The 25,839-nt window shown below is 37.9% G+C and overlaps 1 protein-coding gene across 1 annotated transcript; it reads left to right on the forward strand.

Moving 5' to 3' along the window:
- The first annotated feature begins 1,723 nt into the window (after positions 1 to 1,723).
- LOC111600568 (zinc finger protein rotund) lies at positions 1,724 to 25,011 on the forward strand. Its single transcript, XM_030224369.1, has 2 exons — positions 1,724 to 2,209; positions 23,040 to 25,011. The coding sequence occupies exon 2, from the start codon at positions 23,186 to 23,188 to the stop codon at positions 24,932 to 24,934; it is 1,749 nt and encodes a 582-aa protein (XP_030080229.1). The 5' UTR covers positions 1,724 to 2,209; positions 23,040 to 23,185; the 3' UTR covers positions 24,935 to 25,011.
- Positions 25,012 to 25,839: the final 828 nt, after the last annotated feature.

A 25,839-nucleotide genomic window follows, 5' to 3' on the forward strand; every position in this document is an offset into this window, starting at 1 on the left:
TGTATGTGTGTGGATTTGTGGATCGCTCGATCTGTGGTGTGTGCTCTACATTAAGAAAGAAGTGTATTAGCTTCGATTTATTGCATCGTCTCTGGACTTCCTCAAAATGCTCAGCCGCGTTCAGTTGGCGGCTTCGCTGAGCTGCGCTGCGCTGTGCTGTGTTCGGCTCTTCGGCTGCGCTGCTGTTAAGCTTAGCTCTGCTTGTGGAACTCATCGTCTCTGTTACTCGTCTCGCGGCTCGTTTCGTATTCATTCAGAGCACCCATACATAGACCGAAGAAGTCGCTGCTGCCCGTATAACTATTTTGCGTTTATTATTAGGAAATCGAAATCGCTTTGCACTCTGACGACGCTTCGACTTCGACTTCGACTCTGCCTCTGCTTCTGCTTCTGCTTCTGCTTCTGCCAGTGGCTCTGACTGTGAAGCTGCGCGCTAGCCGCCTATCATCAGTCCGTGAGACGGTCTCAAAGCTATTGGTCGTGTTGTCGCTTGTCGGTCGCAACACCAGCGCCACAAAACTATTACAACAACAACAATAACAAAAACAAAGCACAGACAAGCAACCCCACAGCAGACGATAACCCAGACGATCGACCAACTACGTAAGCCAACACTGAACGCAACGTAACGTAACGCGATGAGAGCGCGCGCGTAACACTCAAAAGATAACGGTACATACAACCAATATGGAAATGTAGCAGTGCAGTGTTGCAAGGGGCGTGGCGCAAGGATTATACTCAGCCAGTGTTAAAAAGTTACGAAATATTCAAATATAAAATATAAAATGAGTGCAAATGTAGTCGAAAATTTTGTAAACTAAAAAAGAAAAAAAACGTTTATTTTTTATTAATTTGATATATATATATATAAATATATTATTAATATTAATATGAAATAAATACGAAACTTTTTCAACACTTAAATCATAACTTAAGCTATAAATCCGCAACTTTTACATTCCTAACTAGAGCAAAAACAAAAGTATAAAATAAAACGTGTTGTATAAAAGTTTTCATTTCCCAACTATCCCATTAAACTGGCACAAATTATGACACAAAATAGAAAAAAAAACTTCTATATAAAAGATATCGTGTTTTGGACGCGCCCAGTAGCTGCAATCCATACGTATGTGAACTATATATATAAGTGAATATCGGTGCTAAATCAATGATAACTGCATACTTAAGTGCAATTAATGCAAATTGTGACAGATGCAAATGCAAAGTGAGTTAAGCTGCGGAAAAGCTACAACAACTACTCCAACCACATGTGTACAGGCTGATGATGATTATGGGCAGGCATTAAAGAGAGACAATCCATAATGAAATTATAAAAAAAATAATGCCAAGAAATGCATTCGATATAAGCCAAACCGATTAATCGAAACTGGGAAGTGCTCGGTTAGGATTGGTGTCAACAAGAATAATACGACAATTAAAGTTAATTAGTATAGTAATATTAACTAGTTAACTGAATCCATAAATCAGCCAACTAAAGAAAGCCACAACAACAAAATCAAGTCTTTAGTTTGTACAAAGTGTATAAAAACCACAAAAAAAATAAACAAAAGAAAAACTAATTTAAATATAACTTAAAAGAAAAAGAAATGGAAATAAAACTAACGTTTTCAAACCTGATTCTAGAAGTATAAATAATCTATAATAACTGCCTTTAGACATTTTATATAAATTTTAAGAATAACTTTTAGCTCGATACATTCTTTGTGCTTCTACTATAAAACAAAGTTCAGCTATTTCCAATCAATAAAAACTCAAAAAAAAAAGTTTTTTAAATACTAGTAAATACCGTTATATAAAAAAAGTGTTAGAAAACGTTTTTCACACGCGCCGTCGGCTTTGCAGCGTGCTGATCTCCTTGTTGTTGCTGTTGCACTTATGCAGAATGCCAACAACAACAACAACAGCAACAGCAGCAACAAGATCAACTCTATATAGCTATAGCCAATGCCAATGCAGGTTATCAACATCCGTAAAGCGCTGCAATCGCCAACGGTGCTCAAATGTTGATTTCTTCCTGCCGGCCAACGGATATCCGTGCGGATTTTATAGCTGCAGCAGCAGCAGCAGCAGCAGCGGCAGCACCAGCATCAGCACCAGCAGCAACTAGACTACGTTGTACAATTAAACTCGAAGAGGCTAGCAAATTGATGCTGCAACAACAACTACAACCATATACAACTTCAAGCATGTAAGTAGCAAGCGTTTGTATCTCAAAGATACATTTGAGTGCCTTGAAGTACAGCTCATATTTAATAAGCATAATCACAGGATCTACGATAAATCTTCAACTTAATGTCATAAGCAAGCACATAAAATAGAGATATGTTTACAGTTAATGTATCTGAAAGATTCATTCGAGTATCTCGAAGTGCAGCTCTCAATTCTGAGCTCACTGAGAGGATGTTAGTACGGAAATACACACTTTATGTCACAAGTCTTTCACACACATTAAGATACAAATACAATTATAGAAAATGTATCTCAAAGATACATTTTTCAGCTCACAGATAATATGCATAATTAGAGGATTTTTGATAAGTCTCAAACTTAACGTCAAACACTGGCAAATAAGATATAAAAATATACACAGATACAAAAACACACACACTTAATGCATCTCAAAGATACATTTAACTATCTTAAAGCTTAGCGGGCACTAAATCAACGCAATTACAGGATATACGACAAATATTAAACTTAATGTCAAACACAAGCATTACACACTCGCACACACATTTACTGTTATGGCTGTATCTATGTATCTGCAAGATTCAAGGCTTCAGCGTTCCGTTCGACTTTTGTGCATTGTAATTGATGAATGAATGAAATTGAAGTTCGGGCAATGACGCAGCGTTTTCGACTTCAAAAAGCCAAAACAGCGCGAATAGAGTTGTCCAAACGGCAGGAGGGGTTGACGGAGGGGCAGCCCGTACCTGAACACAGACACAAATACATACACTTACAGCAGATACAGATACATTGGTGGCCACACAGATGTAGCTGTGGCCACAGCTCAAGTTACTTTTTAATTTTTGCCAATCAAAAGAAATAATAAATTATATAATTTCGGGTTACGCCTAAATTCACGCACTTTTGCCAACGGCACGAGCAACAATTATGATTATATATATATATATATATTTAATTTTTCTTCTTTTTGCTGCTCGCTTTTATTGTTATCTTTAGCATGTAAAAGGGCAACAGGCTAATGGAAGTATTTTCTGAGCCGCATCAACTAAATGAGTTTTAGCTTAACATTTGCGGATGGCTACTGCAAAGACTGCGTGATCTAAGCGAACTCAGAGACTAGAAGAGTTACAGATTGCAAATTTCGCATGTGTATTGAGGTGGCATAGAGCAAGGTGTATACAAAGTTTGACATAGATTCAAGTTAAACTAATTGTCATAACTTGTATTGAAAGTTTTCTTTTAAAAAAAACTTTGCATAATTTAAATAAAACGGATTTGCGTCAATCTTCTTTAAAGGAATTGGAGTTCAGTTTGTATTTAATGCTGAGCCCTAAATGTTTAGTCAATCGATCAGCCAGAGATAAGCTGTAATCCATGATCAACTAGTTCAGATAAGTTTGCGTGGCCTTTCAGCAGTGGATTACAAAAGAAGATACTCTCGACTATATTACAGGGTGTTCGTGGCTTAACGCTTTTATCATGATTTCTTGCGCCTTTCTATAGCACTTATCAAAGAGCGCTTCTAAAGGCTTTTTGCTTTTCATTGCTTTGAGAAATATTTTTGGTTTTTGATTTCATGCCTCGCGTTATTGTTGCGCGTTACGATCTTTTATTTTCGAAAGTGATTAATAGGTTTGACATGTTACTTTTACGCTAATTGAGCGATCAAAATCAAATCGAATTTTGCTAAATTTGGCAGCCAGCTGGCCATCACAGCAGCCTTCGTGGTGAAGGGTGAAAGGGTCGGCATTCCGAATTGAATCCAATATCAAAGCCAAGACAAAAAAACAGGCCTCAAAGAGCCGTGTCCAAACGGGTCATTTGTGCGTTAAATGCACGAAATGTTCGAAATGTTCGGGCAGGCCAGAGTTTAGACGTATCCAACAGTTGCAGATACAGCCGACTGTGCGTGGATATGGCTGGCAATATAGGCGTACGGGGCGATTAGTAGCGCCTTTCGATTTTCATTTGCGCCGAGTGAATGTTTTTGGGCGCGTCTCAGCACTCGCATGGGGATGGGGCAAACGGATTGAAGCGAGGGCTGCGGTGGGCCGGACAAATTAAGCAGGTTAATTTAATTTTAAATAGAAGTTGATGGTTGTCTTAACTTGTGTTGGGCTTTGAATTGGTCTACGTCTTGGTCATGCAGTGGCAGTCGAACCTGCGCTGTGGAAGTGGCAGATGGGCGTAGAAGAAGCGCTACAAAACAGATCATTAATTTTACGATCTTGGAGGTTAGTGAGTGAATGAGTTGAGATGAGTTGAGTGAGTGGCTTGCCCAGACAGGTTGAGCCAAATGAATGGATGGCCGCACAGAGGTAGAAGGTGGAAGGTGGAAGCTGGAAGTGCACATCATTAAGAAGTTAATTAGTTTCAGATTGTTTAGAATGGACGTTAGGAACATTGGAATTAGGCGAATCTCTGTACAAGCTATTAGCCGAACTACTCTTAACGAGATTAACTGATGCGAATTGAACGTATAAAATGGAAACAGGTTTTAGGCCGAACGTAAGTAGAGCAGAAAGTGCACTGGGTCAAGGGCAAGCTAGTTGTCGATAATGGTATCCTTTCCAAGCTATATTGTGCAATCAAGACACTATATTGTGCAATCAGTTACTTTAACTGTGTAAGAAAATGTTGTACATATGTGCGAATTCCAATGGAAATGGAGAGAGAGAAAGAGTTCTAGAGTGAGTCCACAGAAGACTCTTTGGCAAGAGAGGGACATGAAGAATTAGAGAGAGAAAGAGATAAGATATAGCGACATTATGATAATATATCGCTGAAAACAACAACATATCTAGGCTACTTTCAAACTAGGAGAAGAGATGAGAGAGAGGAGAGATGCTCTTTCAAAAATAAGTGCTTAGGACATCTCCAACGTACTCATTGTTAAAGCATTATTTAGTTGGAGAAAGGACTTAAAATACCTTAAATATTAGAAGATATAGAAGAAGATACAGAAACAGATATAAAGGAAAAAGGGAAAAAATTAATAATTTTTAGCAAAGTAGCATCTGAATATATGAATGTATTTTAAAGTCTTGATGACTTCAAGAATACTTATGCACTATAGACTCAACTGTCATTAACAAAGGGCACACTTTATATGGTATTGAATTTCGAAAAATTATATAAGTAAAGCTTCTTAAATGCTTATGTGAATGAAGATGAGCATGCCTCTTGGCCTCTTCTACATGTATATATAATATTGCATACATACACACACATATACTTAAATATATTAAAGTCATTCTCTCATCTCAGCTCTCTTAAGAGCATTACTCTTCTGCACTGCCTTTTGTACAAGATTCTGAAGCAGACTCATTTACTTAAAAATAAATATATTTCATAAAATTGGGACTTGAAAGTCATCGAATGGCATTTTTCCTCCATCAAATTTCATGGCCAATTGTTATGACTATGAAAATCGAGTAACTTTCTAAGCGATTGGCCGTTGGAAAAGTAAGAAAAGAAAAAGAGAGAAAAAACTCACACGCACCAAAAATTATGACATTTCATCAATTTAACTATCGAACAAAATTTTGTGCGTCTGCAACATTCAAAATGCCAATTACAAGAGTCGAGAGGGAAAAATAAAAATCAAATTACAAAAATAAGTGAAATGTTGTGAATAAACTGCGAAACTGCTGGCCATGACGTTCATATATAGAGAGACATATATATACATATATATATATATATATATATATATATATATATGTATATAAAGACCAGACGTAGCAAGATCTTGGGATGAGTTGAGATGAGTTTTCAGGTGAGGTGAATGGTGTCTGGGCATCTACGTAATCCCCAGTCAGTTAATTGCGTCTTAAACCGGAAACGATGGATTTGATTGCGTTACACATTTTGTGTGTACTTGGAATGTGCGCTGATTTTTTCTCTCCCTTCAATCTGCTACTGCTTCAGCGTCTTCTTCTTCTTCTTCGTCAACTTTTAGTTTTCAATTTCAATTTGTTGTTGTTGTCTTTTAAGTTGGCGCAATGACGATGACTGCGTTTCCGACTGGGATAACCGCAATCACTTTGAAAATCTAAAAAACAAATCACTCGAGGCTACGACGCATTCAGATCTAAAAGTTTCCGAACAGAGCTGCGCGCCGTTGCCTTAATGCCTTGGCATACACTTAATCCACATTCAGTCGGTCCAACCGATCTGCCAAGCCGAGCTATTCGAGGTGCTTTAGACGACCTCGCAATGAAAGTTGCCCGACTTAAGGTGCCGCCTCCCCCTCGACTGCTGCAATTACTGCTGCTGCTCGCAATACGCAAATCGATTAGATGACAAGCGCTTGCAGCCCACTGTACCCCACTATCACACAGATCGATAGATCGTCAATTTATATATAGATATGTGTATATATAGAACGACCGATCGCTCGATACATAGTTGTATATACATGAAGGTGCCCCCACTGTCGCCTTATGTAAGATAATTTGCAATGCAGCACAGGAGATGAGTTTTATTCTAATTGGAACGACACACACAGGCACAGTGGAAGCTACAGTGAATACTACGTAAATGCTGCGGCGTTCTATTTAAATAAATAGCGAGCCGAGTTGCAACTGGTTTATCCACAGAGAGTTAGATAATGATGAGCATCCTCTATTAAAGTGAATGTGGAACTTCCTTAGCTAAAAAGTGGGCATGGACAATTTCTTTATGGACACTAGGTAGCATTTATTTGGAGCGAGCAGCGCGATAAGTTATAGAAAGAAAGGTGCAAATGCTTAGCATATATTTGCTCTTATTTTTGAGCATCTTTAAAATTGAGATTGTAATGCAAATTTCTATACTTTGAGTGTAATGCCACAGTAGGGAATGCGTATATAAAAAATGTAATAATAAATATCGATATCTGGAAACGGACTTCAATTATCTTTAGCTGACATCTTTTATTTGAAATCTTTCAACTATAAAATATAAAAAGCTAATCTATTCTCTATAATCTCATTACTCAGCATTGTTCAATATACGACTTAATTTTACCCTCATTTCAATTTATATTTTCAGCATCATTTACATTAAAATATACTTTACACAATATTCAATCTATTCCAAAAGTCTCCGCCGCTCTCTCGTTCCTTAGGCCTAACCTGTCTTAGATACATTCAGAATATCTTGTTCGTCTTACATCCAATTCTACTTGGTATTTGACAGCTGCAGATCTTCCGCATAACTTTGCACTTTACCAGCTCAATTATTCAGTTTTCCCACTCAAATATGCTGAATGCAGCTGCTGTCTGTGTAGACTTTGCCAAAATTATTCTCAATTTGCCAGACTCGAGCAGCGAGTTATTCGCATACGTAAGAGACGTCAATAATTATAATTTGCATACTCATCCGAGCTCAATTCAAGACGTTCTGCCACACCCAATTTGTAGCTTACTTTTGCTTCACGTGGCTTTAAATCTTTTTCGGAGCGACAATCATTAGCAGATTGTTAAAGTTCTGCAGTTTGTAGTCTGCCTGGGTCGCACATAAATTTTTAAGGCCCTGCACATTGGCTGTGGCGAGGCGAGCCAGAGCGAATCTACTTAAGAAACTTGGCTTTATGATTACCCCACCCATTTATAAGCCAAGAAAAAAGGCAAAACAAAACACGACAGCTACAACAACAATGCGTGTATTTTGAAAGCAAAAGTAAAGTGTTTTGAAAGTAAACTACACTAATTTAAAGCTCTAAATTAACCAACTAAACAACAGCAAACAACAGACAACAGCAACAACAACAGACAACAACAACAACAATATCAAATTGAATCCAAGAGCGCTTCAGGCCCGCTTTGACCTTGAATGCAATGAGAGAGCTTTAATTAATTGTTGTGTGTGTGTGCGTGTGTGTGTCCACAATTAAAAAGGTGTAAAAAAAACGACAGCATCCAAAGCAAAACAATAACAAAAAAAAATGATATTCTATGTCGCACAGATTGAATCATAAATGCGCCTCATCATTGATCAAGTTTGCCATCTGTGCATATCATGATCTGGCATGCGATATAAATTTAAAGAGAAGAATAGAGTTTTCCTCATGACGAAACATAAATACACTAATGGATTTTATAAGGTACTACACAACTACTTTTATATATGTTATAAATTATTTCTCATAATTTTTCAGGTAGCTTATTTAGATTAGGAGTATATATTGAATAATATGTTAAATGTTTGTTAGAATATATTGAAGAAACAGATATGTGATTTTACAATTTATTTTAAATTAATATTTAATTTAATTAGAAAGATATTGATCATTTTTTTGACTTAAGTTAACATTTATCAAACTATTTTGAATAACTTACTAAATATATACTTTTCGTATATGATTTTCTTTTAAAGCCATAATATATATCAGCTCAAAATTATTAAGAAACATAATTTTTATCATATTATATATGGCTTAAATGTTGACGGTAGTTGTCTATCATAGTTTAGTACATGTTAGTAAATTTCTCTTGAGATAGTGCTGGTATAACTATAATAACATAACTAAATTTTTAATCACTTTTCCCATTGCACACTTTAAAGTATATTCAAAATCAGAAGTAAAAAATGTTCATAAACAATTTTGGCATTAACTGCTTCTCTTTTTTTTTAGAAATTAGCTTAAAATCTATTCAACTGTTTTTTACATATTTATCTCTAGCAATTTGCACAGAAGTAAACAGAATAAAAGGGCTACGTCGACGAAGATGTTGCAACTGGCCTTTAAGTTTACATATAAAATGTATATCAAATTGCGCATATAAGACTTGTGCTGCATCTCCCACAACATAACTAATATACCTCACAGCTAAAGTATATAAAATCAACTTAAGCTAAAAACTGGAGCAATTTTCACGCTAACTATATAAAACATACACAAAGCTAAATAAACGTCATTTTGGCCACAGGCAGGCGACACAGCAAAGGGTGACAACAAAAGCTTCACATATCAGAGATCCATAAGACTCGTAAACCCCATCAAAAACAAGACGGCCTGCAGTACGGCGTCATCAACAGAGTTGTTGTTTGTACTTGAAAATGAGTTGGCCCAAAAGAGCAGACAAGACAAGTCCGAAATTTAGCTGTATGTCTCGTCTACACTGATGAGTAGCAATGTACATATGTATGTGTCATATGTATGTATATGTATATGTATATGTATATGTAGGTATATTTGTATAACCGTTGATTACAATAGGAAATAATCCCACAAATTGCTTTAATATTCACTGCAAATCAAATGAAGTTGTGCCGCAAGCAACACAATGCTTCAACTAAAGCGACACAAAGTCGCAAAGTTTCTCGTTTTGTCTCTCTTTGGCTCTGCCCCACACGCGCCCCCGCCCCCAAGACTTCCCTGATGCCCCAGTCTAAGCATTTAACCTTGGACCATAAAACTCTGCAGACAACAACAACAACAACAATCGAGTAATATGTAATCATCGCATTGAATCTTAACTTCGTACACCTCGCATGTGTGTGAAATTTCAGATTTCAAATGAGTGTGTGTGTGTGCGTGTGTGTGTGTCTCGTTTTTTCGTTTTCGCATTTCTGATACGAATTGTTGCGGGGCTCTCCTCTAATTGTAGCGCATTTAGCATGGCATATTGTCTGCTACCATGCTTGTCCCATGATATATGGGCTCACACACACACTCACACACATATATATACGATAGTCAGGTGTACTTGGCTTCACAATTGATGTGCCCCGAAATTCGCTTTGTGTTTTTACATTTATCTCTGGGCTCCATTGTTGGATGGCCACCTCCAAAGTGGGCTAGTTTGTGGGCAATTTTCAAGAATTTGCCCACATTATGTGCACCATGTGGGTTGTGTGGTGGCCAAAATGGCTGCTAGACATGACAGTGGCTCATTTGAGTCGACTTTATGTAAGTGGGTGCAGAGCAACAAAAACAAAACCGAAACCAAAAATTGGGATACGATGCGGTTCGTAACGAGCCAAAATTGAATAGCTTCAGCTATTTATGGAACGGCGCATTGCAGAGATTGTTGTGAAGATATTTTAGCCATGTGGAGTGGCCAGCGCGTTTAACAATCAGCTGCAAATATAAATTAAGATTAAGAAGATATTAGTTACTTAGTAGAGTGAATAGCTCCATATATATCTCTGAGTACATAGTGACTGGAAGCGGCAAGAAAATCTCAAATTTTCAGGCTTAAGCATTAATCATGGATTCTCGATTGAATAAACAATTTGAACAGATTCTATACAATTTTAAGAGCTATGAAAATATAGAAGAAACTCATGTGAATCTCTGTTTTTATTGCTTATTATATATTAAAGAAATGCAGACTTGATTGATTTCATTCCCAACTGAACCGTTTTCGAGTCTCTATTTAGCATTGCTTATTATTATTTATGAACTTTTTCTAGCTGCAACTGGATTATTTTTATCATTTATTAGGATGGCATGCTGACAATAGATTTGCTTTGATATATTGTACCTTGTTTTAGAAAATTTCAAAATACGCAGAAAACAAACCCAAATGATTGCCATTTAATGCCTCTCATCTCGAAATTTTATCTGATTTTGGTTAGGTTTTCATACAAATGTAGACAAAAATATCAAATCTGAGCTCAACTATTTGTAATCTTTCAATGACTGACTGCTATGCAATTTATAAAATGTATAACATTTTATATATTTGAGAGCCAGATTCAATTCATTAATTACATCAAGAAATTGTAATAAAATTTCTGCAAAATTCGGCCTGTTTGTCCTCGAGCCAAAAATGATTTGATCAAATGATGAGCGAGTCAGCTCACAGATCATCAAAGATTGATTGACACACTTCAACTTCAGACTCTGCTCAACTAATAAATATAGACAAAAGTAAAGTACTCCCTAACCTCTTATTATAAGCTATTGTTGAGTATTGAAAGCAAATGGCTGGCACAGAATCTTTAGAGACTGATTGAAGAGATTTTTGTGATTTCGACTTGATTGGAAATTTTAGATGGCGCATAATAATGCCATAACAATTATAAGAAAAATGATTAGCTTAATCGATTTGAAAAACTGTTATTCGAAGGCTTTTAACGCCTGAGCGTATGCAATTATAAGCCATAGCCGCTTCGAGGCCTCAGAATTGAGCCGAGCTTGACAAGATCAAGTTTTGCTTTTGGGTGACCGGAAGGAAAAGCCATTTAAGCCATGCGCGACGAATGCCGCTAATGCATTTAGGCAATTTACCAACACTGGAAAAATAACTGAAAAAAAGCGAAGCAAAATAAAATAAGAGCCGACCGAATGCTGAACACTGAAAACATGTGTGCAAAGCCGTCAAATGTAATTGCCCGGGCAGCGCTAATTGAGCTCCCAGTCGGGGCCAATTATTCTGCAATGTGCACATAACCATGGCTCAATGTGAGAAAGGCGGGCGGCGGCGAGTCAGCCGCGGGGCGTGGCATCGCATGGCATTCGAGACAAGAGGGTGCGACACAGGCAGCTTGTCAGCAAGTGCGCAGCAGCAGCTGCCCCGAGATCGGCTCGGATCGAAATCGGGCATGGGCATCGGGCTGCGGCTTGGGATGGGCTGTGTGTGAGGAGGAGTCAAAGCACTTGGCGCTCGCTGGCGACATCCGCGGACGCAACGGCAACTGGAGCACTTTCACTTTAGGCCAAGTGGCCGTGGCAGCTGCGATTGGAATTTGCACATTGATTGTTGCCGTATTAACTATACCCTGTAGCTACAGTAGAGGGGGGCGACTGTAGAAGATGTCGAGATAAGTGAGAGTAGAAAATGTTAGAAGAATTGTGGATAAAATGGAGCTTAAATATATTTTATAATAACATGCTATGGAATAATGATAATGAAGCAGCAATAATTGGCGAAAGATTGTAATTTAAACAAATAGGATTATTTTTACCTTGGCCTGATTTCATCTAATGCAATTCTAATTTAGAAGACAAAAAATACTTGGGGTCCTAAAGTGATTAGGTGTGTTCATAAACTAGATGAACACTTGGCTGTACAGCTTACATAAAAAAAAAAAGATTAATTGAATTGCTTTTCAATTATCAAAATTACATTAAAAATTCTTTAAAAAAAAAAGCAGAAAATATTTACATTGGGAATTCGCCTTATAAGTCCGATATTTGGGGAAAGAGAGCTGCATCTGTTAATATAAATAATATCTTCATTGGTTTACTTAAGTTGAAATCTAGTAAATGTGTTCAAAAGTTTTGTTTAAGTGCAGGAAAACCAATTCTGGAATGGGCTCAACACCTTTGGAAAAAAATCTAAATTTAATTACAATAAAAAAATATTTTACATAAAATGCTACTGATAACATTCAACACACAGAAAATACTTATTTATTATGGACGAAAATGTTAGTTACTCACTTTCTGGCCAGTGTTGGTAAACGTTCATTTGCCTATGAGAGCATTTTCTTAATGAATATGAAACAGCTTAACTAAGATCTAGGCACAAAATTATAAACAGCTCTAGTAGTAGAGTTCTTATAAATATTTACACAGAAATCTCTATTTTCAATAATTTATTATAATAAAATTCTAAAAAATATTTATTTAGAATTTTTAATAAATTATGCAAAAATCTAAATAAAATTTTATATATATTACAGGGTAACTCTAGGTCGTTTCCAATTTGATTTAGTCTTAATCTGATGTTGGCAGCGCACGTGGCCCAAACAGTAGCCGCATGTTTGCTGCAGTTGTTGCTGCTGTAGTTGCTGTGGCTGCTGCCTGCTCATGTGGCAGGTTGGCGGGGGCGAAAGGCTGCAGAGAAGCGGCAAAGCGAGGCGGGAAGGGATTACAATTGGCTCGGACTGCAATATAATTAGGCCTGCAGCGAGAGGCATTCGGACATGCGACGTTTGTTGAATGTGTTTTCAGTTTTTTTTTTGCTGCTTTTCTGCTTGTCTGTTTTTCTTTTTTCGGGATGTGCGCAATATTTTATGCTTATGGATGAGGAGGAAAAAATGTTAGCCATGTTACAGTTAGGTTTTTGGCCATTGTTCGACGCCCGCAGCAGAGTTAACTAGGCGCAGGCGCAGGCACAGGCACAGGCACATGTTGGGGCTCCTTGGGATTCATAGATGTGTACATGTGAGGCATGCACTGGATGCAGTTATTGTGAGCCACCAAAATGGCCAAGACAACTTTCTTCTTCCTCTCTCAGGTGCAAACTGGTTTACTTATGATGTGAATGTTGATACGGTTTCTTTTCAATTTTGTATTTCTTTTGCTGCTTCTATTTCGTTATTTCTTTTTTTCTTATATTTAATAGACTGTATAAGTATGTGTGTGTGTTGGCTGTTTTTTTCCTCCTTAACTGGCGACAAAACTGGCCGGGTAGCTCGGGCTATCGCTTTCAACTAGAACAAGCTTAACTGGCTGCCCGGCTGGCTGGCAATTGGAATAATTGTATCACCTGGCTCAATCGAACTAAGTCGAACTGAAACTGAACTCAAACTGAATTATGTGGTAATAAATTTATATCAAATGAGTTGCTTCCACACACACGGACAGACAGACAGACAGACAGAAGTGCGAGGCTCAATGAAGAAATAAAATTTTAATTAATTGCATCAGCGTTTAGGCAACCAAATGGAGCAGCTTTTTTCTTTCTTGAGGCTCTTTGAGTTGTGGTCTCTGATGAAGTCGTGAAATGCACAATTATTTGTATTTATTTCTTTTCGTTAACTCAAAGTGTTTTGCTCAATTAAATATTTGAATATAAAATTCGCTCCTGTTGCTGCTGTTGTTGCTGCTGCTGCTGCTGCTTGTCTTGACTTTTTGCTCTTGGCTCGTAAACACTTTCAAAATTTCGCTGGGCAACATTCACTCGAGCGAGTGGGTGCCACACGGATATTCATATGCATGCCATGCATCTGGCTATGTATGTTCCGCAAGTGTTTCAGCTGTCCACGTCTAGCATATGAGACTCAAGGCTAAATGAAATCAAGTCTGACATATGAGCAAAAGAAGAGCTATATATAAATTGTTAAATTAAAAATAATTTATGTCAAAAATATTTCTAATTAACAAAAATTCTTATTCTCTGTTTAATTTAATATTTTCAACAATAATTAAAAGTTTATGTCATTCATATTACTTTTTTTTAATATATAAATTTTTATAAGAAAAATATTATAGTATATATTCTAATAAATTTCCACTAAATTTATATGGCTTGGACAAAATTTACAATATAATAACAAAAATATAATTTAAAAAAAAAATGAAAGTAAAGTTTTATATATAAGTACCTCTAGCAGTATGCATAAAAAATGCGTTGAAATTGTAAAAAAATATTTGACATATCCAAAGATTTTTTAAACAAGATTTTTGCCTGACATACTCTAATCTGAGTCTTTTGATAATATTAAAGCACTCAGCATGGGAGTTAAGGCTTACATATTTTAAAAGGCTAAGAAGACGTAAGTCATAAACATACAGATCTGCATATGATCTTCAGCAACACAGCCCTAAGCTTAGATACTTTATGTGATTTGTTTTAGAAGTACAATGTGCAACTTTAAGTTAAGTTATCGTTAATATATTTCAACTTCATGAAATGAATAGAAGTAAATGATATTTGAGCATAGCTGGAATGTTTCACTGTGTTACGTCATTTGGTCAAAATATTCAAAACTATTGATTAAATCTCTTTTTCGATACTTCCCAATTAGTACATAATCAGAAAAACAAATATATGTAAAGTATGAACGACATAAGGTATCTCTTAGTCAGCTACTCCCGCATTAAAGCACTCTAACTTAATTGCATTTAGCTCAAATTCCGCGACTTAAAATGCAATTCCTCAACTCTAAAGTCGCATATAATAGAGACTTCAGTCGCTCATGTCGCATATAAAACGAACTTTAAATATAGAATAAATGTCAGACATTCGCAGTCGTATATTAATAAGCGCCTGCGAGAGGTTGGCCGCCCACAGGGCCTGCGGACGGGCTCGTATATCAGGCCAGCAACTGTGGCAGCTGCAGCAGCAGCAGCTCAATAAAATCCAAGTCTGGCCAGCAGACTTACTTGGCCTGATTGTCATTTACAAATGAGCGCTCTAAACAGAGGAACATTAAAGTGTCCCACAACAAGAAGAAGAAAAGTTGCTCAACCGATAGTCGAGCGGCGACTAAGCCAATTTTGCACCTACGAAATGCGCTGAAAAATTTCAATTATTTAAGCGCTGCCACATGCAACATGCAACAGACATTTGTTTGGCCGAAAGCTGAGCCTGGACGACGTTTAGTTATATAAAATACAAAAGCCAAAAAAAAGCCTTTAAGTAAGAAATAAAACGTCGAAAACTATAACAAACAACAGGATGCAGCAGTTGCAGCACTTGCGGCACTTGCAGCAGCCTGGCGGCTGTTGGGAAAGCACTTGCCACAGCTGAGGAGCAGGCAGCAGCGGCTAAGTCAGTGAGCTGACGGCAAGTAGCTCTGTGCCAACAGTTTGTGGTCGATACAGTTTTCGACATTCATTCATTTGGCGACCAACGACCGAGCTTAGATAGCAATAGAGAGACAGAGAGAGAGAGAGAGAGAGAGACTGGAGAGGGGAGCGGGATGCAGCCTATGTGTGTGCTTGTTGTTGTTAATTTCGTTTTGGTTAAAAATTGAAACAATTTCCGATGTCACTCTCACTTTTTATGCCACTGACGACCGTCCAGGCCATAGACATAGCCAGCTATAGGCAACAGCAACAGTGACGGCAACAGATACATTCGCAGATACAGATACACTTACACTGCGCCACGGCTGGCAGTCGGGCAGCCAATCTAGACAACGAGATATGTAACGCAGACGACAAACGCGGCAAGACGTGATTTGGAGATGTGTTTGCGACTGTTGCAGCAACTGCAACAACAGCAGCAACTGTTGCTGCCGCTACACTTGTTGTGTCCAGCGCTAGGAAAAGTGGTACAGATTGCTCCAATGCAGTCGCATCATCAACATCATCAGCCATTCAGCTGCAAAACGCATCCAACTTTGTTGCAACTTTTTGTTGCTGTCGTCGCTGCTGCAGTTGCTCTTGTTGATGTGTGGCATTTGCTGCTGCATTTCTTTTCAACAACTTTTAATCTGCAACAATTTCTGCATTCATTCACAGTTGAACAATGGCGTTGAGGCTAATATTTAATTTGAATCATTTATGATCGAGCGCGAAGGACTAATTCATGATTTTATATTAAGCTTACTAATTTAATTTTTATTAATATTATTTCTATGTTTTATGACTTTATTATTTTGCCAGAAAAATGTGTAATAAGAATTTAAGTAGGAGAGAAACAGGATTTTTACTTGATTCGCAAAATAATTTTTAAGTATTATTTAAAATATATTTAACTTATATATTTTATTGATTTATATTATTATTTAAATTTATATTATTTGTATTTATTATTTATATTTATATTATATAAAATTTGTTTTATTTTTTTATTTATATTATAATATTTAAAATATTTTCAGAATTTTTTATTGAATATTTGCTTTGCTGCATTCAGAATTTTTTACTTCGACTCACAGCTGAAGCTTTAGCCTAATAGTTAAGGCTAAAATATTTTGTTATATTATATATATTGAATTTAATTTTGCATGTTCTTACCTACTCATATTTAGCTCAACATTAGTAAATAAGCTTAATATGCGTGAATGATTTCCAATTGGAGCTCCAAAATAAATGCCGCGTATTATTTTCATTACCTGCCTCAACTTGCGCTTGACTTCATATATGAGTGTGCGATGAGTGTGTGAGTGTTTGAGTGTGTGTTTGTATATTTGTAGCTTTGCGTGTTGGCCTGTTGTTGTTTTGGCCGTTTGTTGTGACGATTTTGGTATCAGGTTGCCTCGTTAGAGTTCGAGATAGATGCGAGTCGAGAGAGTGAATGAGCTGAGTGTGCGTGTATAGAGAGTGTGCGAGTGTGCGAGTGTGTGTGTGTAAGTGTGTATGGAGTGTGTGTGTTTGTTGATCCTGCCAGCAAACGTTTGTCGCCGCATTGCTTGTCAGTCGTCGCCGTTGTTGTTGTTGTTGCATCTTGCTTTTTGCACTGATGTAACAAGGTTTAATTTTCCATTTCAATGCGCGGCGGCTGCGCTTTGGATTTTTACTCTCGTTTTTCATAGCGCGTCGCGACGCTTCGCTTCGGCTACAGCTTGAGTTTTCGCTATAGTTTTTAGCCATAGTTTTAGCTATAGTTTTTAGCCTGGGTTAACTGTTAGCTCGTTGCGGTTGATTATGCTTTGCTCCTATCGCGGACCACAAGCGTAACCGAAGCCACTCGCTGATTATGTGGATGACAAAGATGATGACAATTATCGTGATGATAATGATGATAATGATGATGACGATGATTAAGTTGCTAATGCTGGCAGCTGCTTGGCGTTATAATTATGCAGCTGCAGGCTAATGACCAACTCGCTGAGCACTCGAAACCAGTTGATTGACTGCTAGATACCCTGTTAGCACAAGAGGATCAAGGTGTTTAAGCAACTTGTTGATTACTAACTTAAAGAAGATTAACTGATAGATACCCTGTAAGCAGCAGATGTGATAAGAGGATCAACTTGTAAAAGAAACTTGTTGAATACTTAATTGGAGAAGACTGCTTGGGGCGAACAGGTTAAAGACTGCTTGATATACTGTAAAAAAAGAATAATAGAATCAATTTAAATGGACTGTAAGCAGAAGCAAAGTACAATTTGAGTAGCTCTCTTGATGTATACTAAATAGAGAAGATTAAAGAAGATTGCCTTTGGGCAAGCTTGCTTGCCTTAGAGATATACCCTGTTACTATAAGACAAGAATAGATTTTATATTTACCATTTCTGACTTATATATACTAATAATAGGATAAATAACACAGTGTCTTATACTACTGCCTTTATGTTCTATATTTTTGGGAAATATTTTTGAAGAAGACGATACATTGTATAAGCATAGGCCAAGCTTCTTATATCTTACATTATCTTTAAGAAAGTCATTTTTTTTTCAGACTTTGGATTTATTTCATTTGGAAATTTATTTATCTAGAAATATTAAAAAATTTTAAGTATCAGAAGGAAGGAATTGATAAATGAGCTAAACATAACTTAAAACTGGCATCTTCAGATCTTAAGGAACTCCAGCTTTTACAGACTTCATCAGCAGTGTGTCATAAAATTTATATCTGATTTCTACAGTAGAGTCAAACTCATTAAATAATTTTCAATTTGAAGTCTGTCACTTTCTCAGTTGCAGCAGTTATGCCGGTAAATATGATACTCCTCTTCAACTACCTGTTTGAGGGTATATCTGTATATACGAATATATAATCATAAGGCTGCTGCCGCTGCTTGTGCCTGGGGGGCGAGAGGCGATGCGGCTGCTGTAAGCTGGCTTTGATGATGGGTACGGTGTGATCCATTTTGAGCATGACCAAGCTAATCTCTTCGGCCAAGTATTGTCAACGGCTTTGTGGGGGCTGATTATGTTGGCTTGGCTTCAACTTGAGCTATGCGGCTGCCAAGAGAGGCCTGTCGACATCTTCCACTGGACATTTTCCAATCTGGAGCGTTTGCCAGTTTGTTGCTGTTGCTGTTGCTGTTATGTGTCGCTGTCTGTTTGTCTGGCTGACTGCGTTTTTCGCGGTTTTACAACTTTGATTTAACTTTTCTTTGCAACATGCGACGTTGCTGGTTGCTTGCTGTTGTTGTTGTACATTCACTGGCCGTTTTTTGAACTGTTTGCTTCATTGCTCTCGTTGTCGTCGTCGTATTTGCTGCTGTCGGTCCGCTTAAACTTTGTTACTCTTTAATTGGTTTTTTTTTCTTTCGCTCCCCATCATCATCTGCTTTGGGCATCCGTTTTTTTTAATGATGATGCAGTCGGCTGGCCCGAGCGTTGGCCATAATTGTCAACCACTTTTGCACGTTAGCCACAAATTATAAACACATCGATATGCAATGCCATTTGAAGAGGTTTCCAAGCCGCGTCTTTTTGGAAAAATTGAAAACTGCCGGGAAAATGTTGATAAAAAGGCATCAAAATATTTGCAGAGATTAAATTCCTTTTTACTTATGGTAAAGTAGATATGTAATTAGCTTATGAAGGGCTTGCTAATTTCTAAGACTTAAAAACTTTAAATCTTATCGTGTATAATTAATAGATATTTGATAACTTTAGGAATATTTTCTTAGTAGCAAAAATGAATCGAAAAATTTAATTTAATTTGTCAAAGTTGGAAATCTTTAAAAATTGAAATTATTTTTTCAATATGTGCTTTTTCTTTCAGTTGAACACAGAAATCAATAACTATTTCCAAACCCTAATACTTCATATATTTTTATAACAATATTGTTTTAATTTTAATGTTATATAATATATATTTATATAATTTTTATTTTATTTGTATTTGTACATATTTTATTTTAAATATATAAAAAAGTATAAATAAATAACAAAATAAAATATAGTTTTTAAAGGTATCTAAACTTTAAGAACTGCGAGATTTTCTTCACAGCTCCGTCTCTCTGTATAAGCTGCAGTTGAGGTATTTCCATGTGTCCGCTAGGGTAATCAGATTCTGTATGATCATTGGATATAGCTATATCTTCTACAATATAGAAATTTTTAGTTAAGTAAGTAACCGTTTTCGAGCCTTGTAAAAGTATTGTGCAGATTGTTATTGAGCTGAACATATTTAATATTAGAACTTATCAAAGACCAACCTTTACTCTATGTATATATATATTTATAGGTAAAAAAGCTTCTCGTAATTGTAATGAACCCAACTGAAGTTCACCTTATAATCGCACTTATCTATAATAACTTAATTATAAATGAGCTCAGCTGAGTTCATCCCAGCTGGCCAATCAAATTGATTAACAGCTCGCGCACTCCCTCTCTTTATCTCTCTCCTCCTTTTCTCTAGACCCCCACTATGCACTCAAGATCATCCAGTTTAATTGCTTTGTCTGAGTCATAAATCGATACGATTGAACGTTACTTAGATGCTACTCTAAATATGATTCAAGTTCGTAGTGGACTCGACTATCTCTAGTTTAGCAGCTGCGAGTGCTAAATATCGGTTTTGAGATCGCAGATCTGGTATCTTATGTCATCAACGAGGCGGCCAACGCAAAAGTTCTCAAGCTCCAAATACTTTTTGTTTTGTTTTGTGTTTTGGGTAGAAATATTTCAAGTCTTACAAATGGCTGAAAGCAGTAAATCAAAGCAGCAAATGCGGCTAATTAAGTTTTAGGCCAACAGCAACAAAAGGCAATTTGTTGTGCGGCTATGTATGTGTGTGTGTGTGAGTGTGTTCAAGTCGCTAAATGCTGCACCAGCCCACGGAAAGTGTCTCGTGAAATATTCTGTTCTAGATAGCAACTGCAACAGTTGCAGCTTCATCGAACGCCTACTGCTGCACTATGTGCCAGTGGCAGTTGCTGCTCTGATACCCTGTAATTTGATTGAAAAACAGTTTTGTTCATAATGAGCAGCAGTTCATAATTTTTATATTTATCTTAAGCTAAGATATGAGCTTCATATTTTATATCAATTTAACTCGAATTATAAAAAGTTCTCAATTGTTTTTGAGCATCACTATGTCTCTTAGAATTAGAAATTCTCTCAAATTGAATTTTTATTATAAGTTTTATACTCATAATATATATTTTTTATTATTTTCTAATATTTTATATTTATTTTTAATACATACTAAGACCCAATTTATATCAATCTTTTCAATAATTATTTTATATATATATATTTGAATATTTAAAGGAATACCCCTAATCAAATATAAAATAAATAAAGTTGTAAATAAATATATCTACAGAGAGACATATAATTAGCGTTGTAAAGTCGCAAGGTGCTATAAATTTTAGTTTTTATAGCCTTTGGCCACTGCACTGAACTAAGATTAAAGAGTTAATGATTTTAGTTACCTACCGAATAGAAGAAGCTGCATTAATTATTTATGTGCCCAACAACAATCGTTTACAGAGTATCTTGAGGTCTATAACTTAGCAACACGCGCACCTTGACTGCTTGCAATTGCAGTTGCAGTTGACTTTGTTGACTGTGAGTGGCTTTGTCTTAGCTGCTGCTGCTTGGTTCACATGACTTGCGTGCCATCTGCCTAGAGGCCAAGTGGCAAAGAGGTAAACTTCCAGCTGGCAACTGCTTCAGACTGTTTGGCTAAACTGCAGCCTACGCAGCACGCACCTCAAACTGACGACCTCCATGGGGCAAGTAGTATGACTACCCCCCTCCCCCACTCCACCCTCTGCTAATGTGTACTTAGATGTTTGTCAGTGTTTTTTTTGTCTGTTTTGTCTTACATAATCGTCACTCTAGATACCGTTAGCATTCGTTTTTTTTCTTCTTCTTATTACTATATTTTTTTCTTGTTTCTTTCCGTTCTAAAACAACACACAATAGAACAATTGTTTAAACTTATGTAGCGCAGCGGCTTTTGGCATTGCGCCAAAAAAAAAAAGAAAAAATGTTAGTCAAAAAATAAAAAAACGCAACAGAATTAAGTTGTCGCATGAAAATTGTGTTCTCTTTAAGACAATTATGTTTCTTTTTTCTTTTTTTTTTTGGCACATTAAGCATTCTTCTTCTTCTCTTCTTGTTGGTTGGGTTTGTTTGTTTTTAATTTTTATATTTTTTTATTATATTTTTTATATTTTTGTTAAAGCCATGACGTAGATGGGAATTACCCCGCGCCATTAGAACCTGCGCAGCTGTGGGAATTTGGGATGTGACGCACCTGAAACTGTGCTACCTGGCAAAATCGCCATAAAGAAATGAAGTATCTACTATTCAGTGAGAGATAAGTCGTTAGTTGACTTGAAATGTATAAGTATAGCATTGTCTGGGCGTAGCTTAACGCTTCTAGCTGATACGTGCACAATATTTAAGCAAAATATGCTTAGCTACAAGTTGCATTAAGCTGAGCAGCAGTTGTATTAGGCAGATAACTACTCTCTCACCCAGTTATTTGGACAACTGATTCATTGGAATTCGGATTTGAATACTAAGTATATTTGGATCGAATGTTGTCTTAGCCGAAGGTCTTTGCTTGGTTGATCAAATGCCATGACAATGTGCCTAATTAGTGTTTGCACCACTTACTCAGTTCATCTGAGACATTAAGTATACGCAGCGCGGCACAACTTATATAGAAATATTGTATCTTCGCACTCATAAGTTGCTCAAATAAAATTAAAAAATAAATATTTAAATATTTTATTTCAGTTTTACATATGTAAAAGTAAAAGCTAAAATATTTTTAAAATTATAGAAAAATTAATTTATTTATATTAAGGTTTTTCATTGTGCACTGCCCATTTTCTGTCGATCTATCTCTAGACACACGAAATTGTGAACATATTTTCTTGATTATAAGCCCCAAATAAATGTATAGAGCAAGTAAACTAAACACTAAATTCTTCAGCTAAATTAATATGCCCCAAAAAGTTTCCATAGAACATGCTCTATAGACTAAGTCAGAAATAAGTTTATGTTGCACAGTTTCAGGGCAAGCTATGCAGATGGCGCACGGCAGAACGTTGCAGATAGATAAACAGATAGATCTATAAATGATGTCAGTTTGATCATATACTTTTGTGAAAGACATAAATATTGACTTAGGTTTTTGCGGCGCAAACCAGACGCTGAAGCTCTACGTTTTTATTTTTTTATGACTTTTAAGAATTAAATAAAATATTTAAAAATATTGTTTATTTATTTTTGTCTAATTTTTTCAAATATAAATTCTAATCTATTTCATATCTCTCTCTTCATCTTCCAACAGGTTAATAAGTCCTGCCTTTGAGCACATCTTAACTCGAAGACAGCAAAAATAAAAGAAGAAGAAGATTTTTGCAGAGATCCACCAAAACTGAGCAAGCTGAGCGACAAGGGCAACAACAACAACCACAATCGAACCAGTTAACAGTTATGAGAGAGAAAGACCACTCACCAAGAAAGATGCTTCCTAGCCCAAAACAGGGCTGTGTTTACCCTGCCTTAGGTTTAATACCCACATCGTATATATCACATGTACCTTATGATCTGTCCGCCTCGACGACGGCGGCAACAGCCACCAGCAGCATGACGACAACAACAGCAGCGCGACACCAGCAACACCAACAACAGCAGCAGCAACAACAACAGCAGCAGCAACAACAGCAACAACAACAAACACACCATGGCAACAAGGCGAAGCGACGCAGCAGCTATGATCAGCCGCTGGATTTGCGACTGGCGCACAAACGAAGGCAGCCCGTCAAGCTGGAAGAGGAGGAGACGCTGGAGCCGCAGCCGCTGGAGGATGAGAACAGCAATCTGATTATGTTCGCCAACGAGCTGGCAGCTCAGCGCAAGGAGAAGGAGCTGAACAATAATCACATAGCCGCCTCGCTGGCAGATCTGGGCTTCGATATGAGCCGCAAGATGCTGCGCGCCTTGCGCGAAGGCGTCACCACATCGCCGCCAGCGCCAGCGCCCAATGCCATTGTTGCTGCCGGCGTGCACTCGACGCTGCTGGAGGCGATGACCAAGACGCTGCCGCTACAGTATCGCAATGTGTTTGCGCCGCCAGCGACGGGCGCGACATGTCCCACGGCGCCGGAGTTTGCGTTTCGCCATCCGCTCAAGAAGAGCGATCTGAGCTGGGCGCCCAACGAACAGCAGCAACAGCAGCAGCAGCAGCTGAAGCTAGAGCAACTGAAGCTGGACTTGCCCACGCCCACGCCGACGCCGCATCCGCATCCGCATCCGCATCCACATCCGCAGCTGCAGGAGTTTCAATCACGGCAACATTCGCGCAAGGCCAAGCAGCGACAGGCGCAGTCGCAGTCGCAAGCCCAAGGCCAGCCGCAGGCAGCGGCCGCTGCTGCTGGCAACTCTCTGCCCGTGCAGCGCAACAAGGATCGCTATACGTGCAAGTTTTGCGGCAAAGTGTTTCCGCGTTCCGCCAATCTCACCCGGCACCTGCGCACCCACACGGGCGAGCAGCCGTACAAGTGCAAATACTGCGAACGTTCCTTCAGCATCTCCTCGAATCTGCAGCGACATGTGCGCAACATCCACAACAAGGAGCGGCCCTTCAAGTGCGAGATCTGCGAGCGCTGCTTTGGCCAGCAGACGAACCTGGACAGGCATCTCAAGAAGCACGAATCGGACGCGGTGTCGCTGAGCGCATTGAGTGGCGTCAGCGAGCGCATGCACTGCATACGACGCTTCTGCGAGAATCCCAACGAGGAGTCCTATTTCGAGGAGATACGCACGTTCATGGGCAAGGTCACGCAGCAGCAGCAGCAACAGCAGCAGCAGCAGCAGCAACAGCAGCAGCAACAGCAGCCACAGTCACTGCCATTGGCAACATCGCGCAGCTCCGCCTCGTCCAGCTGCTCAGCCTCGCACACGCCTACATCCTCGCACACGCCCACGCAATCGGAGTCAGCGGAAACGCTGGCACAGGAGCTGCGCCGACTGCAGGCGGAGCGCGCCAAATCCGGCGACGACAGTAACGAGGAGCAGCAGCAGGAGCAGCAACTGGCGCAGCAGGCGCGCCAGCTGGAGGCAGAGGCCGAGGAGTCCAAGTGCATATTGCAGCTGAAGAAAACGCTGGCCTCCAAACTATTTCCCACAACAACAACTGCAGCAGCAGCAACGGAAACACCAGCGCTCAAGCAGGAACCTTAAGGGTCAACCTCACACTGCATCCCGTCCTGAAGCAGACGACAACAATTTCCTATACGGTAGAAGCGAGCAGCAAACAACACAGAAACTTGTTTAGCTGTAAATATATATATGTATATATAAATATATATATGCATATTTCATATTTTGTATTTTTTAATTTGTAATTTGTATGTTAAACGTTTTAATGTGTATATCGAATTGTACAAACAAAAAAGCAGGAGAAAAACGAGATGAAAATATTAAGTTGAAAATTGGCAAATGTACTATATCAGTTAGTTATTAAGCATTGGTATTTTTTTGTGTATATATGCAAAGCAACACGAGACGTATGTACGAAAATGACAACACAAGCGCCCACTGTTTAATAAAAAGTTACAAGTTTTTTTAAATTTACTAAAACTACGAATTTTGGTCGCATCTAAAAATGACACCTAGTGTTTGGTAGAGAAGTTAAGGGAAACACAATCTAGCGCCACAGAATGTGAAGCGTTGCAAGCGTCAACTGCTAGTATGTGTTGTGTGGCGCCATCTGATGTTACATATTAGTACAATACGTTTGTGATGGCAACAGTTAGTGCTTAGTAGGTAAGTTACAAATTAAGGAGTATGGCGCCACCTAGTGTGCAGTTAGCGAACAACCTGCCTTAAATAAATATACTGTACCACCATAAGGTGTGAAACTTTGCTTAACGCTTAACTTTCAGCGCGTTATAAATCAAATGCAGCACACAAATGCTTACTTATTGACTTTGCATTTGAATTTCAACGTTTGATTTTGTATATTAGGCAGATACCTTCGATAATCATTCAATTTGTGTTCAGATTTGTTACTGCTCTGCAAGTATTGTTGTAAATCTAAGTTAAATGTTCAGTGTCAAATAAATTGCCTGGCTTCAATATTATCC

Source organism: Drosophila hydei, unplaced genomic scaffold (genome assembly GCF_003285905.1).
Source record: "Drosophila hydei strain 15085-1641.00,03,60 unplaced genomic scaffold, DhydRS2 tig00008114-arrow-pilon, whole genome shotgun sequence".
Taxonomy (NCBI): domain Eukaryota; kingdom Metazoa; phylum Arthropoda; class Insecta; order Diptera; family Drosophilidae; genus Drosophila; species Drosophila hydei.

Coding starts and splice junctions, on each gene's coding strand:
- LOC111600568 (XM_030224369.1), top strand. CDS start 23,186: ATGAGAGAGAAAGACCACTCACCAAGAAAGATGCTTCCTAGCCCAAAA.